Source organism: Ananas comosus, linkage group 23 (genome assembly GCF_001540865.1).
Source record: "Ananas comosus cultivar F153 linkage group 23, ASM154086v1, whole genome shotgun sequence".
Classification (NCBI taxonomy): Eukaryota; Viridiplantae; Streptophyta; class Magnoliopsida; order Poales; family Bromeliaceae; genus Ananas; species Ananas comosus.
Genome location: NC_033643.1, coordinates 2,568,802 through 2,585,561, shown reverse-complemented (window position 1 = coordinate 2,585,561; position 16,760 = coordinate 2,568,802). Strand labels below are relative to the sequence as shown.

Genomic DNA, 16,760 nt, shown 5'->3' with positions numbered 1-16,760 from the left:
AATTCCTTTTATTATTAAAAATAGAGAAAACTTTAAACACCCCCAAGTTTTGTATTTTTTTATTTTAATATACTATAATAATTTAAAGTGTATTACTTTCATACTATGTAGTTTTAATTTTCCTTTTAATTATTTCCTCCACTAATTTTTTTTCATCATATCAATAATAAAATTAAAACTAAAGGTACTAAATTTAATACTCAGTAAACTATAGATAAGACATATAAAAATTTTGTATATAATTTAACGAAAAATTAATAAAGAGGCTGATGAAAAGAGAAAAATAAAATCACATAGTACTAAATTGATACACTTTAAATCACATGATACTAAGTGCAAAACCACAAACTAGATTAAGTTCTTAAAAGACTAAAATATAAAAAAAATATAAATATTTATTTTTTTCACTTTTTTCTTCTGACTCTTAAAAATTTATATTCTGTCTTTTAAAAGTTTTAAATTGGTACCCCTAATTTATTACGTCACACTTTTGTCTATTTTATGCCAAAAATATTTTTAAAACCGAAAAAATATATTTAAAATAATTTTATAGAAAAATAAAAAATAACGTCACAAGTTTTTGACAATATTTTTAAAAATTAAAAAAATAAAAAAATTAACTGTGTATTTAAAAAAAATAAAAACTTAAAATAACACCCCTATAATTTCACACTTTTTTACTTTAGTATTATGTGGTTTAAAGTGTATCAATTTAGTATTCTGTGATTTTTTTTATTATCTATTCTATTATTTTTTTCGTAAAATCGGTAACAAAGTTAAAACTAAAGGGTATTAAAGTGAATATTCGATAACTCTAAGTAAAATATTTGAAGTTTTTTATATTTAATTTAATAAAATATTAACAGAATAGCTGACAAAAAAATATAATGAAACCACAGCATATGAATTTGATATACTTTAAATCATAAGATATTAAACTAAAAAAAAGTTTATCTTAAAAAAATCTGTATTTTAGATTAAAAGAAAATTTAGTGGCTACTGCGCACGGGTCACGATAATGACCGTAACCATCTTTCGGCGGGTATCCGGAGACGGTCGGCGCCACCCACTCTGACCGGGAAATTATTGCGTGCACCGAGTGTATTAGTAGATGTGGGTGGAAAGGGTCAAATATGGTCGAATTTAGGGATTTCGATGAATAGAAATATCCAAAATTTTATCCGAATCCGAATTCGAATCTGAACCGAGTAAATTTATTCTATGCTAAATAGATATAGGCTTCGTTTGGGATTGCGGGAATTGCGTTACGTGCGGTGAGAAAGTCTGTTTGTTTCCGTATCTAATATTGCGTTCCGCATATTCCGATGAGTCGGTTAGCAGTCCCACCGGAGAACGCAGAAGCATATCCCTATATGCTTTTTCCTCAACTTCATTTTATCTAATAGCGTTAGATAGACATCAATACCAAACTAAGCCATAGTTTCAGATATAGATATCAAGAACGAAAACACAATAAATTTGGATTTAAACATGGATTTTGATTATACTACCCAATCCGAACCCCAACCCGGCTCGAATCTGAAATTATTTTACATTGAATAGAATATATAAATATATGTTTAATGTTGTATTTGAATTTGTATTTAAAAATTTTGGATTTAATGTAATATATTTTGAAATATTATAAAGAGAAGGTTCGGATTTGGATATAGATTTTTAAAATCCGTCAGATTCGGGTTTCGAGTTTGGTAGTCGGGTTCGAGTTTAGATTTTTAAAAACCCGCCTCGAATCTAACCCGTTGATATCTCGAATTAATGACAAAATCATATTCACATCCATATATTTCTACGGATGTGAATTTGGATGTGGTTATACCGATATACATTGAATGTTAAATTTTTATTATCATATCTATTAAAAATGAATTCATTCAGATTTGAATACGACTTGAATTTGTATAAGGATATTATTTAGATAATAATATATACTAATATACATTTATAAATATGAACTATAATTAGTGCTAATAATACATAGTGCAAATTAAGGTTTATATTCGTGTTCAAACTTCGTATATTTATCTTTTATTCAATAAAATTTAATATTTAATAAATATAAATGTAATTTTAACTAGAAATTCATAATAAAATTGATGACGAGCACGATTAAAAATTACTTTATCCCACTACACTATACATTAACGTCTCGCTTATCTCCAAAGAGTGATAACAGTCCAATATGACCAGAGTTTTTAAAAACCATATTTGCATTTTTTTTTTTCAGATTACGGATCGGATAAGAATATACGTCAGATGCTAAATTTTGACATCCATATTGCTATTATGTCAAATCCAATATCTAATTTGATCAGAGTTTATTCTAGCCTCTTTCACCTCTAGACGCATAGGATTATTAAAATTCTACAAATAATACAAGTTTCAAAATTAAAATTTAACTCATTGGACGATATCTAAAATACAATGCTTATATTAAAAGTCATGCACTCTAAAAATTTATTTTTTATTTTAGATGATGTAGATTGTATCTATCGAATTTGATTCAAATTTTAAAATCTTAGTAGTTAAAATTGAGATGTGGTGCATGAGGTGTTTGGGTGCACTGGTTGCAAGCAAGATTTTTCTTTTTTTTCCTTTTGAGCAGTGCCACGTTTGGGATAAGTCCAGTTACTTCTTAACTGAGCACTTAAACTTTCTCTAACTTAAATAATAATAATAATAATTGTTCTCAAAATAATAATAATAATAATAATAATAATAATAATATAATAAAGGGTCTTTTTTTAAGACCCTTTCCAAATTTCAAACTTTTCTTGGAGCTACAACGTCCTATGGAGCTTTCACATTTCCAATGAAAATACATCTCATTCATCTTTATTGTAAATATTATTAGATTTATTTAATCTAATCAATTTTTAAATAATAATAATAATTAAATTAATAAACTATTGTGTATATTTAACTTTAAAAACTCATGCCCTGCTTGGAATTTATTTATTCAAAACATATTAGTTAACTCGTCTATCCCCTTTTATTCAATGGTAGCATCTTATCCAATTGATTAGTTTAGGCCCCCCCGCACTAGGATATAGGGCCAGCAATTCAGGTCGTTGTTCGCGAGTTGGCGCATGTTCAGCTCAAAATGAGTTCGAAATGGATCGATCGTTTAATAATTAAGTCAAACATGAGTTAAATATCTTAACTCGAAATCATAACTAGCGGAACATGAGCAAAGGGTCAACTTGTTTGTATTTGACTCAATATAGCCCGAATATATATATATATATATATACTATATATATACTATTATATATTATATATATATATATATATATATATATATATATATATAATAGAGTTGAGCTATGATACTTTTACAAGTATCACCATCATGGTGCTATTAGGTTTTAAGCCATTGGATCTACTTTTTGATTATTAATAGCCCTTGGATTAAACACTATATCCACCTACCACCACTTACCACCATCATCTCAACCTCACATCTCTCCATCCAAGGACTAAAAATACACAAGTATCACTTGGGTGATACTTTTACAAGTATTCTAGTCTACTTATATATATATATATATATATATATATATATATATATATATATTATATTATATAGTAGGATAGGTGATATAGGTGAGGGGAGTATATATATATAGTATAATAGCAAGAAACGTATTGGAGGTTTTAGCCCAGATCCGAAAGGCTAAAGTATCTTAACTATGCAAGTATTAACCTTTCAAACAAAATCTTGAGGACTTAAAAGGTTGTTGAATATGATATTTCAATATCGCTTTTGATAACTTATGTTTCTGAAAAAAAAAAGAAGATACATTACTTTATATTATTAATTAATTGGAATAGAGTATGAGATTCTAAATTCAAATTTTGTCAGACTCATTTAAAAATAACAATTAAAAATAACAATTAATTTACATTTATTTGGCTGATCTTTCAGGTTCCTAACCACCAAGATACTGGAGGTTCAGTACCAAATCCATGAACATCATACAGATCAAAAGGATGAGACATGCCACCAGAACTTAAAAATACAGATCATTCACAACTGTGCCTAAGATTTGTCAAACTGATACCAGGCACCAGCAATTAGATAAAAGAAAAGGATATATAGTGTTTTTTTTTTTTTTTTTTTTTTTTTTCTTTTCTATTTTTTGAGAGATAGGTAGCACGGTATCCGCTTCGTTTATTTCTTTTAGAAATAAACTTAGCTGAAAATGTGAATCAACTAGGATTCGAACTTGGGTCTTGGGTACCAACCATCAAACCCTTTGCCACTTGCTCTAAGAACAGTCAGTATATATAGTGTTTGTTAAAGATATTAATTATTGCTTTGGTGTCAAGTTAGGCCATATTTTATAGTTATAGAGTTACCAATCTGTCCACGAAAATTTTTATACCAACACATTAATGAAAAGTTTTAGAAGGCTAAATTACAGAAAACTTCCTTATAAATATTTATTTTTTTTGCTTTCCTTCCTAACTTTAAAAATTTATATTTTATTCCCTCAACATTTCAAGTTATTACATTTAGTCCTCCTTCGTTAAAGTTCCATCATTGTTCCATCCATTTATTTATAAATTATACNAAAATGATTAAATTACCTTTACTTCTTCTATAAAGAGAAAATAATTTTTAAATATATTTCTGTCATATTGATGAATATTTTCGGTATAATTTATATTTTATTCCCTCAACATTTCAAGTTATTACATTTAGTCCTCCTTCGTTAAAGTTCCATCATTGTTCCATCCATTTATTTATAAATTATACCGAAAATATTCATCAATATGACAGAAATATATTTAAAAATTATTTTCTCTTTATAGAAGAAGTAAAGGTAATTTAATCATTTTTGTCCTATTCATTAACATCGTGCACTCTTGAAAACATTTTTGAAATTTGAAGGGGACAAAATATAGATTTTTGTAAGTCGAGGATGGAAAGTGAAAAAATGGGTATTTATAAAGAAATTTTCTGTATTTTACCCGTTTTATAATATATCAATATATGTATAGCATGTATTTCAGACAACATTAACATTATTTATTGGCAAATATTAGCAGCTTGCACTCAGAAATTTATTGATCTGACTGTTTCATGCTATTGTTACTGGCACTTAATTAAGATTTTAGGCTGCTAATTGCAGCAACTGAAGAACTAGAAGTAAAATAAGATGAGAAATTCAATCAACATATGAGGTAAAAAAAAAAAAAAACTTTTGTGAAAAATTATGCAAGAGGAATAAACAAAAGAGGAGAAACACTCCTAACCCAGTGTGAGTTGCATTAGCATCAAAATGCATCATGTTTCATTTGTATCTTACAATGATGCAGAGATTGCAGAGAAAAAATTTGCTATGGAATGGAGAAAAGCATGTGGATTATTTTCACAAATTATTCTCACCTTATTGAAGTAAATAGAGTTGTTCCCAAAGTGTATAAAAATATTTTTTTTAATAAGATGGTATAATTTATATTTTAATCAAACCACTATAGTATACACAAAAAGAATATGGAAGATACCGTACATTTTGGTTGCAAATAACATGCCCTACTCGCAATCCCAAATAAAGCATAAACATTAAGAAGCTTTGTATAACAATAAACTGGAGCAAAAATATGCAGAGATATGTTTATGCATTTTTTTGTGACCGTAAAAAATATGTCGTGACTTATTCGTTGTGACATGCCGAACGCAATATTAATATTTTTTTTATTGTTCTTTTCACCATATACAATGTAAAGAAAAATAAAACAAAACATTAAATTTTTTTTTTTCTTTTTATGTGACCTAAGCTGCTACTACTGATTAGGCCCGTAAAAAAAAAAAAAAAAAGCATCAATATGGGCTGAATTGGGCTGAGATGGACAGGATTCCAATTGGATCGGATCCATAAATAATTTACATGCGATTAAACACTGCTAACCCGTTAACACTTAAAACTAAAATCCAAAACTAATTTCAAAATTCGCAACGGGAACTTGCGGTTGGTACAGATTGCGAGGTCCACGTGGCACGTGTTGATACGTGGACCACGGAATCTCTCACGTGCCCGGTCATAGACCGACGCCGTTACTGCTACTGAACGGACAAGCACCGACGTTACGCGTTAAAATGCAAAGACAACCCCAAACTATAGGTTATTTGGATAATGATCTATTTTGAAATAAATTTTTGTTTCATCAAATTTTTTACAAATATATGTTGTTAAATATTTACTAAAAAATGATTAAAGCTATTAAATTTAATAGAATCAAACTATAAAAAATTTAAAAATTATGAAAAGCTAAGGATCTGTTTGAAATTATGCTGTCGTTTAGAGACACGGGTATTTTCGTCATCTAATTGCTAGAAATATTTTTTAAAAACTCACCGCTCTCGATCACCGTCCGATCGTTCGATCCAACGGCATCTGATCCAAAAGCTTAAATGGAGGGAAAGCGCCTCAGCCGTCCGATTCTCCTCTCCATTCCCAACCCCCGCCCTATATAAACCTCACTTAGCCTCTTGCTAGGGCGAACAAGCTCGACCGCTCTTCTCGCTTGGTCCCCATTGCCCTCCCCGATCTCCCTCCTCGATCCCCAGTTCTCGTACGTACGAGGTCTCCGCGGATCCACTTAGATTCTTAGATCTGTAATTTTTTTTTTTGCAAATTTTTATGATTTTTTTGGGTTTTTTCTGATCGTATGATCGTTTATTGCAACAATGTTGGTGGCTAAGCTCTCGATCTGGGTTTTTTTCATGCTTAGATGTGTGGATTCTACTAGTTTGAGTTTATTTTTGGTCGTTTTTGAGGAGAAAACACTCGATCTGAGCCTATTGAACCTTTGGATTTGTGTTTTTATGAGGTCTAGTTAGATTTGTGGATCGATCTTTGTTTTTTGGTTATTTTTGTAGAGACGATACTAGATCTGAACCTTTGGAACCTTGGGATTTGGGTTTCTATGAGATTCAGATAGAAGGATGGATCGATCTATTTTATGATATACTGTTCATGCTTAGATGTGGGTTTTGATCCCCTTTTTGTTCGTTTTTGGTCATTTTCTTAGAGAAAATACTAGATCAGAGACTTTTGAGCCTTTGTATTTGAGTTTTTGTGAGATTCTCGTAGAATGCTGGATCAATCTGGCCTGTAATTTCTTATATTTTGTTTTTTTTTTCTAATTGCAAGTTAGATCTCACTTTCGGTGCTATTCTCATTTAGAATCCGAATCAACACTTTGTTTCAATCCGCACTCTTAGATCTCCTTGCACTATCTCGGACGTAAACATGCTTGAAGCATAATTCTTTATCTTGATCTCTTTGCAGGTTACAATGAGGGAGATCCTACACGTCCAGGGAGGGCAATGCGGTAACCAGATCGGCGCAAAATTCTGGGAGGTTGTGTGCGATGAGCACGGCATAGATCCGACCGGGCGGTACACAGGCTCCTCTGATCTGCAGCTTGAGCGAGTCAATGTTTACTACAATGAGGCCTCGTGCGGCCGGTTTGTGCCGCGTGCTGTGCTGATGGATCTGGAGCCTGGGACGATGGATAGTGTTCGCACGGGCCCTTATGGCCAGATCTTCCGCCCGGATAACTTCGTCTTCGGACAGTCGGGGGCCGGAAACAACTGGGCCAAGGGGCATTACACGGAGGGGGCTGAGCTCATTGATGCAGTGCTTGATGTTGTGAGGAAGGAGGCTGAGAACTGTGACTGTCTCCAAGGTAATGGGATCCGGTGATCTGTAGCTATAATCTGTTGTGGGATCATCTAGTCTCCTAATCTAATTATATCTGTTTAATGCCGTCAGAGTTGGATACTTAGTTGGCTTTATTTTGCTATATTAGGATTGCAGGATTTTGCCTCACTATTGAACTATTAGGAGCTTTAAAAATTTGGGATAGATTCTTATACTGTGATGTCCTTGCATTTTCTTACCTTTGATTCAATTGTAGCTCCTTTTATGCATTCCTTTTCTTAATTTCATTACTACTTTGTTGAAATTACCTCCTTTTAGTACGTGTTCATCTCCTTTAGTATAGAGGTGCTCGAGCACTGCTGGTTAAGGCTTGAAATCATACTTTTTACTTACTATACTTGCTTTGTGTGATTTATTGGTGATCTTTATCTCCTGCTCTTTAGTTGAGAACCTTGTTATATATATCTGCTGCAATGTCTTGTTTGATGTGTCTGGTGATTAATTGTTATAGACTTTCAAATTATTTTGGTTTTTCTGTTTCCTCAGTTGTCTTCTAGACGTCGCAACGGGAAATTTCCAATTTCATTCGCTGGTGTCACTTTGAACTTAATGCATGTTACGTTTGCCCCATCAATTTCCTGATAACTATTTGTTTACATTTCCTGATGTGTCATGATTGCCTGCTCTTAGATTATTTCTTATATCTCATTGAGGCCTTGCTAACCTCAACTGAGCATTTCTTCATAAGGTCTGTGAACATGTGCGTGCTGAATTTTAATATCTAACCAACTTTATCGTCTTATTGTTATTATTGTTTTTCATGTGACTAGGTTTCCAAGTATGCCACTCTCTTGGTGGTGGGACTGGATCTGGTATGGGAACACTGTTGATATCAAAGATCAGGGAGGAGTACCCTGACCGCATGATGCTTACATTCTCAGTTTTCCCATCCCCCAAAGTTTCTGACACAGTGGTCGAGCCTTATAATGCCACTCTTTCTGTCCATCAGTTGGTCGAGAATGCAGATGAATGCATGGTCCTTGACAATGAGGCTCTTTACGATATTTGCTTCCGGACTCTCAAGCTTACTACTCCTAGCTGTAAGTTGTGTTTACTTGCACTTTGTTTACACGATGGGCTGATAGAAGTCCTACATGATAAATGTCTAGATCTTATCACAATCAAATGACTTTCTTGTTCAGATAACTTACATCATTTAGTATATTGATGTTGAATCTTCTATTACTCCAGTAGTTTTCTTCAGGAAATTTTATATCATGTTAAAAGTTTTGGTCCAAATTCATTTATTGTTAGTCGGTTGTAACCTAACATATTTTTCATTCACCCCTTTTTTTCTTTTTCTATCATCAGTTGGAGACTTAAATCACCTGATCTCGGCCACGATGAGTGGGGTCACGTGCTGCCTGCGCTTCCCTGGCCAGCTGAACTCCGACCTCCGGAAGCTCGCTGTCAACCTGATCCCCTTCCCCCGCCTCCACTTCTTCATGGTCGGCTTCGCTCCCCTGACCTCCCGCGGGTCCCAGCAGTACCGTGCCCTCACCGTCCCCGAGCTCACTCAGCAGATGTGGGATTCCAAGAACATGATGTGTGCTGCTGACCCCCGCCATGGGCGCTACCTCACCGCCTCCGCCATGTTCCGCGGCAAGATGAGCACCAAAGAAGTCGATGAGCAGATGATCAACGTCCAGAATAAGAACTCTTCCTACTTTGTGGAATGGATTCCCAACAACGTGAAGTCCAGCGTGTGCGACATACCGCCCACAGGGCTCTCCATGTCTTCCACCTTCATCGGTAACTCGACTTCGATTCAGGAGATGTTCCGAAGGGTGAGCGAGCAGTTCACGGCAATGTTCCGCAGAAAGGCCTTCTTGCATTGGTACACCGGGGAGGGGATGGACGAGATGGAGTTCACCGAGGCAGAGAGCAACATGAACGACCTCGTCTCGGAGTACCAGCAGTACCAGGATGCCACTGCCGACGAGGAGGGCGAGTACGAGGATGAGGAGGAGACGGCGCAGGAGGAAATGTAAAGACCGCGAGGAGTAGTAGTAAAGTAGTATTTGCTCTTACCTCTGCTGGATTTGGTGCTATGCTTGTTGTTTTGTTGCTGTTCCATGCCAATCCCTCATCATGGGGATTGCCCCTGTTACTGTTTCGTATTTTCGCCTTATCTGGATGCCGTTTGAGCTCTTAATATTGTATTACCGAATGTTTGTGACATGTTGTCTCAATTAAACTCCCATTGAGTCGTCGAGCATTTCTGATAAAAGTGGTAGATGTTGTCGATGATTGTTTATCCTTGTGCTATTCATTTTGTGATCATCACATGAAAGTGGATCTTGCATCTTATTCTCAATTAACTCCCATTGAGTCGTCGAGCATTTCTGATAAAAGTGGTAGATGTTGTCGATGATTGTTTATCCTTGTGCTATTCATTTTGTGATCATCACATGAAAGTGGATCTTGCATCTTATTCACTCGAGTGTTGTTCATGTTTCATCTTTGTGGGTCCTATATTTTATGTTCTTTCTGTGATATATATTTATTATTCTTTTCCGTATTTTTAAACCTCAACTTCTGTCACTAAGTCAATGAGCTAATTATGCGATCGCAAACTGGGACTTCACTGAGTCCCGAATTCCAAACAACCAAACAACAACCCTCTTATCTTCCACAGTTTCACAATGTAAAGCTTATTAATATTCTTGATTTGAGTGAGGCGATAGTTCTTGGGCTAGTTCTCATATTTTCTCTGCTTCAAAAGTTGGATGCTTGGATAATAATGCAGAAAATCAAGAGGATTGGAGAGGTGTCTAGTTTCCAACTATTTGGAAAACAAAGTAGGAAAAAAAAAAAAAAGAAAAGGAAATTCCCATAACAAACAGCAACTTTTGTATTGAAAATTAAAAGGTTTAAAAGGTTTATTCCCCAAACTATCATTACATAAAATATATATATATATATTTTTACAGTAAGACCAAAAAGAAGAATGGAAAAACCTGACTCCCCAGGATCCGCTTTATCTATAAAATAAGCAACAGAACAAAACAAAAATATACCCAAAAACTTGGTTACAATTAGTTACACCACCATATACACATAAAAAATAAACAGTCACCTTGTACTGTATATAAATCATCCTTCAGCAAATATCAATACGACAAATAAATCTTCAGCATAGCATTGCAGATCAACTGTTGGAATGCCTCTGTGAAACTCCGGCACTCAGTTTTGTCCCAGCATAGCAAGCTATATGCACAGTGCAGCATCATCTCCTCCACCACCGATTGGTAAAACCACGGTCTCGACGAGCCATTGACTTACAAGACTTCCTGCTGTCGACAGGCTTCGGAATGTCGCGCAAATCAAGAAGCTGAATTTTCCGCCGCTGCTTCTCTGCACAATCGAATTCGCAAAGGTAAATATATATCGAGCTTTAAATATATGCTTTGAGAAGGAACTTAAATAACTACGATCGGAGAAGAGAATCAACCATGCATACCATCTTTTGCCTTATTATACCCTTCGTTGATCCGCGTCCGTGAGGCCTCCAGCTTCGCCTCAATCAGCAAATCATCAGTAGGGCACTGCTGCCTAGTCTGTACACACAGGTCAGAAACGCATTAACATTTTAAATTGGTTAAAAAAGTTATGAAAAAAAATCAAGCACCGTGAGAAATTGAGGAACTTACCATCTTTGTGACGGTGGACGGCTCATTTGCAAGCTCGCAGTTGTCTTTCTTCATCGTCTCAACATATCGTTTTAAATCCTTTCCCGACGTCTTCGAACTTGCATTGCTAGTCCTGCCTCTCTTGGTCAGTGTATTTTGAGGCTCTGATTGGCCGACAGCATCTTCGCGCTTTCTCTTTCCACTGGTACTGCCTTGCACACAATTCTCTTGCTTTCTTTCTTCTTTGCATGCCTCATCAGCTCTCTTGACGTCGTCTCCCTTAAATTTGTGAATTTTTCTAGGATCTGCACATTCTCAGAATGGAAATTCCGTCAGTCGATATTCCCTACGATACTAAAGCGATTAGCCCGAGAACTAGCAAGAGCTGCAAACTCACTTTTACTGAACAGTTCGTCGAGATCAACCGGAGGGCCATTTATCGCACGCAGCGCTCCCTCGTCCAGAGGTGGAAAGTTGGCCCATGGGTCATCCAAAGAGTTCGCTGCAGTGTCCGGAGCATCTGCATGCGTCAGTTCATTGATTAAGCATCATACAATTCCCAATTTCTTCCTCTCTTCTTAACACAATTTGAAATAGCAAACAAAAGATTCTGAATGTTACCTGCGACAGCTTCCGTAGTATTCAACGAATCACCCAGGAGTTCCGCCCAGCCGCTGCAACGAAAACAAATAATTACCGCGATCAGTTTCCCGCCAAATTTCAACTAAATCTAACGATGTGAACGGCGAGGAAGTAGAATTGCGGCAGAAACTCACCCAAGCAGGACGCGGGCGAGCTGCCGGACACGCGTCGAACCATGCCGTTCCACACCGCGCACGCTGTTTTCGATATCAGTCGCCTAATCATCAATCCAAGAAAACAAGTTTAGTAAATTCTATACCAAGTAAGAGAATTTTCGTAAAAGCTGGAGCCTGGAGAAGGTAAAATAACACATACCGTGAGGGTGGAGACAGTTAGCTCCATCAACTGCAGGCATCGCAGCGATTCGAACAGAGAACTCTCGTTCTGCAGCAAATAAGATCGAACATGCACTTCAGTCACTCACTATACTCGATCGGAAAAGAAATTAAACTTTTTTTCGACCATAATCACTATCAAGATCCCCAAGAAACATTTAAAGCTACGTAGAAATTAATTAAAGAACGACGCAAGCGATTCGAATATTAACGTACGTGCATGCATGGTTACGTGCGTGCGTACGTACGTACGTACCTCTTCGTTCTTGTTGTCGAGGATCTTCTTGAGCCGCAGGACTTCGTCGAGCAGCACGAAGGCGTCGTCGAGCGCATCCTGCAGCTCGTTGGCCTCTTCCGAGGAGCTTTTCTGGCTGCCGCCGCCGGAGGAGCAGCAGTAGCTCGTTGCGTCGACTGCCGGCTGCTCCGCTTCCTCCGGTCTGCCGTTGGCGGCAGCGGCGACAGACGGGAAGCCGTAGAGCGACTTCACGATCCCGTCCCGGCGGCGGACGAGCTCGTCCGGACGGTCGGCAGCTGCGACCGCGATCGACATCTCGATAACTTCAAAAATAGATCTCTCCGTGCCGTGAAATACATTTCTCCAGTAATCGAGAGAGCAGGTGCTCATTGTAGCAGCAGAGTACGTAACAGAGCAACAGAAGAAGAAGAAGAAGAAACAGAGACGAAATATTACAGTTTCTAATCGAACAGTTATAATCGAATGGTGATGTTATTATTATTATTATATATATTATATATATATAGTAATCGATCGGACTGCTACTTTCCTATTCGGATTAGGAAATTAGCAGTCCGAGTCCACTAACGGTTCAACCGAAAAATCTTGTTTGTTTATTTATATATATATATATATATATATATATATATATATATATTAAATGTTATAGCTAACTTAATTTAATAATGCAGAAAAAAATTTCAAATAATTTTTTGAGTTTTTAATTTTTTTCTAAATATTTTTAAGGAAAAACTTCAAAAACCCCCCTATGGTTTCACACTTTTTCATTTTAGTAAGCACCTGTGGTTTAAAGTATATCAAGTTAGTACCCTGTGGTTTTGCACTCTATCACTTTAGTACCCTGTGGTTTAAAGTGTATCAAGTTAGTACTATGTGGTTTTGCACTTTATTTCTTTAGTACCCTGTGGTGTCACACTTTATCACTTTAGTACCCTGTGATTTAAAAAACCGCAGAGTGCTAACTTAATACAAAATTAAAACCACAGGGTACTAACTTAATACACTTTAAACTACATGGTACTAAAGTGATAAAGTAAGAAACCAAAGGGTACTAACTTGATACATTTTAAACCACAAGGTATTAAAGTGAAAAAAATTGAAACCACAAGGAGGGTTTTTGAAGTTTTCCCTATTTTTAATTTTTTTCCCAAATATTTTTAAATTTTATTTTAAAATTTTTTTAAAAATATTAAATTTAAAATTTAAAAAAATTTACTTTTGTAACCATAATATCTAACTTACAGTTAAAAAAACTAAAAAATATTTCCATTTTTTAAATTTTTAAAAATAAAAATTTTATAAATCTTAATAAAAGTAAAAAATTTATCAACTCGCATGAATCCGGCACAGACACGGCACATACTGAGATATGCGCCAATTTGGCTCCTATGAATGTGGGCAGTGCTAGCCTAGCACCATACATCCCTAAAAGGGTATTTCAAAGGAATATTGATAAAATTATATATCCCTAAAAGGTTATCTATGAAATAATTCAAAAAAAAAAATCCTATTTGGAATAAAACAGTTGATCTATGCAAAGATAAAATGGTTACAGATAAATCAATGTTTGGACTTGTCACGCGGAGTTACAATACAAAAAAGTCTAGAATGTACTAGTTATATTGCTGATGCAGCTTTTCCAACTAATCAGATTCTTTTTCTTGAATTCACCCATCCCATCATAATTATCAGAAAAATATTTTTATTATATTTTGCTCCCAAATGGATAAATGTAATTAGCTCGGTATAAATGAAGTGGCGTAAATATTGCAATGTAGACTTTCTCTAATTCGACAGGCCGGTTCAGTTTGATTTTCATAATACTAATTTTATTTATTAAATATGGACTTCAAATATAATTAACTAAATTTATAATTCACCATATATTATTAGTAAAAACTTCCAAATTAAGATGGGTGTGAGGCTCTCACTTATATAAAGTTTTCAAATAAAAGTAGTAAAATTCATATTTTAATCCTCTGCCTAATTTAATACAAGATAAATCAACCCATTATCTTATTATTTACTCAAGTATTGATTGCTGTAAAAGTTTTTAACACATTTATATCTATATCTGTACTTATTAGGGGGATAAAAATGCGAGTCCCTAAACTTCAAAAATATTACATGCACCCAGCTTATAATAAACATAACATTTACCATACCTATTTTTAATTGTTAACATTTTAAAACCAAATGATAATTTAATAGATATAAGCTATACCGGATAAAAAGTCTATATACAAAATATTACAAAGTTTAATATTTCAGTGATATCGATTTATCAATGTAGGTGTATAAAAAATAAATATACACCCGGTGCATGGAATAGTTTCCCTTTTCAACCAACTCTTCAAATTAAGGTATTTAGATATTTAAATAATCACACCACACATTTCCAAATCTTAATTCTAATTTAAAATTTAGATAGTTTTTAAATGTTTCTTAAAATTAGATTATTAAATGGTTATATGGATTGTCATGGATCACTCTCTTAATAAGTGAGTTTGGTTTGTGTCTCTCTAGAGACTTAACCAATCTATCATATATGATACGCATTGTGGAGAAGCTCAAACATTTTCAAGTTTTTTAGATTTTCTAAAATATAAATACAAATAAAATCAAGTTTGGAACCATGCCAAAGATGAACAAATCATACAAAACTTGGAAAATATGAAGTCCAAATACCAAACTCTTTCAGAAATTCAGAAATTTATTAAAGAATTGAATAAATGGTTGTTATCTACAAACAACAAATGAAATTCTACAAAAAAAATGAAGAAAATTTCTAAATAAGCAACATTAACTTTTTCAAATTGAAATTAAAGGGTTTAAATCTTCATATTTTAACTGCATTAATAACAAGGGTTATCTCTTTTACAGTATGATCAAAAAGAATAGTGCAAAAAACAGAATCCCCATATCAAAAGATAAGGTACAAAAATTTGCTCTTGCACAAAATTAACAACAGCAAAACATGACAAATTAGATCCCAAAATCTGGTTATATTAACCCCAGCAACCCCACCACACAAACAAAATTAACACCTTAGACACACACATTATAAGCACTTCAACACTACAAAAGCAACAAACCACCAACAACAGGTTTCTTCTCATCAATAATGCATAAACACTCAAAATAGTATTACATTATAGCTGTTAAAATGTCATATGGGTAGCCTCTTTCGATAATTAAATGCAATTTCTTTATCCTCCCCTGCACCCCAGCTTGAATGATCTTATTATGCAATTGATCTCTCCATGATCACCTCCTGAATCTGACGCTGACGGCGCGTTCGCAGCGACTCCTGTTAGAACCCTTTCTGGTATTGTTCAGCTTCGGTATTTCGTGCAGCTCGAGAACTCGAACATTTCGCACTTTCGTTGCTGAGAGATAGAACAGCGCAGAAACTCATTAGCCGAATTCGAAAATTTGTCTGAAAGATGCATCAAAGGAAGGAAAGAAACTGATCATATATACCTGCTCGATATCCGTCGCAGAACCTCATCCTCGAAGCCTCTAACTTCTCAGCTAGAGATTTATCGTCCTGACGCTGTTGTGTTGCCTGCGTATGTACGCGAAAAACATGTTAGCAAACTAGAGATCGGTGAAAAAATGAATTGAATTCGCGCTTGCGTAATAATCAGAGACTAGGAATCAAATTGTTGCAGTACTCACCGCCTTCGCAGCGCTGGGAGGCGCGTGCGCTTTCAGAACCTCAGATCGGCCTGGGTTCTGCGAATGCTTGGGGATCGTCTCGCTGCTCGCGGGCTTCGAATCGGCTTTGGCTGGCTTGTGCTTCTTGTTCGGCACGTCGCGAGGCTCCTGGGATTCGTTCGTCGCGTCTCCACGCTTCCTTTTCGCACCCGTATCTTCGCACCTGATTGACTGCGCGGGAACTTGCTCCTCACTAGGCTTACCGGCATTCCCCTGGTCGAATTCGCCGCGAATCTCCGAATCTGCAGCGACAGAATCCCTGGCAAGATTGTCATCCGCGGCGAATCCTTCGCCGAGAAAACTCGCGCCGGGAGTGCCTGCAAGAATCGTTCCACGATCAGCCGAAACTTCGCGTCAACCAAAACACCCGATCAAGAAACCGAAACCCGGAAAGCTAGACGTAACCTGGGACTTCTGCTTC

The 16,760-nt window shown here is 35.4% G+C and overlaps 2 protein-coding genes across 3 annotated transcripts; one reads left to right on the top strand and one right to left on the bottom strand.

Moving 5' to 3' along the window:
* On the top strand, positions 6,472–10,194 carry LOC109728137 (tubulin beta chain). 2 transcript variants are annotated; one of them, XM_020258475.1, is made up of 4 exons: positions 6,472–6,611; positions 7,320–7,719; positions 8,525–8,794; positions 9,066–10,194. In XM_020258475.1, exons 2-4 carry the CDS (start codon positions 7,326–7,328, stop codon positions 9,743–9,745), a joined length of 1,344 nt encoding a protein of 447 aa, XP_020114064.1. In that variant the 5' UTR covers positions 6,472–6,611; positions 7,320–7,325; the 3' UTR covers positions 9,746–10,194. The 2 variants fall into 2 exon arrangements, with proteins under 2 accessions (XP_020114064.1, XP_020114065.1); XM_020258476.1 differs by having other exon boundaries at positions 6,487–6,600.
* On the bottom strand, positions 10,450–12,913 carry LOC109728360. Its single transcript, XM_020258749.1, has 10 exons — positions 12,620–12,913; positions 12,344–12,412; positions 12,163–12,245; positions 12,008–12,060; positions 11,784–11,906; positions 11,408–11,691; positions 11,218–11,314; positions 11,040–11,111; positions 10,686–10,738; positions 10,450–10,539 (listed from the first exon to the last, which is right to left on the bottom strand). The coding sequence occupies exons 1-10, from the start codon at positions 12,911–12,913 to the stop codon at positions 10,450–10,452; spliced, it is 1,218 nt and encodes a 405-aa protein (XP_020114338.1).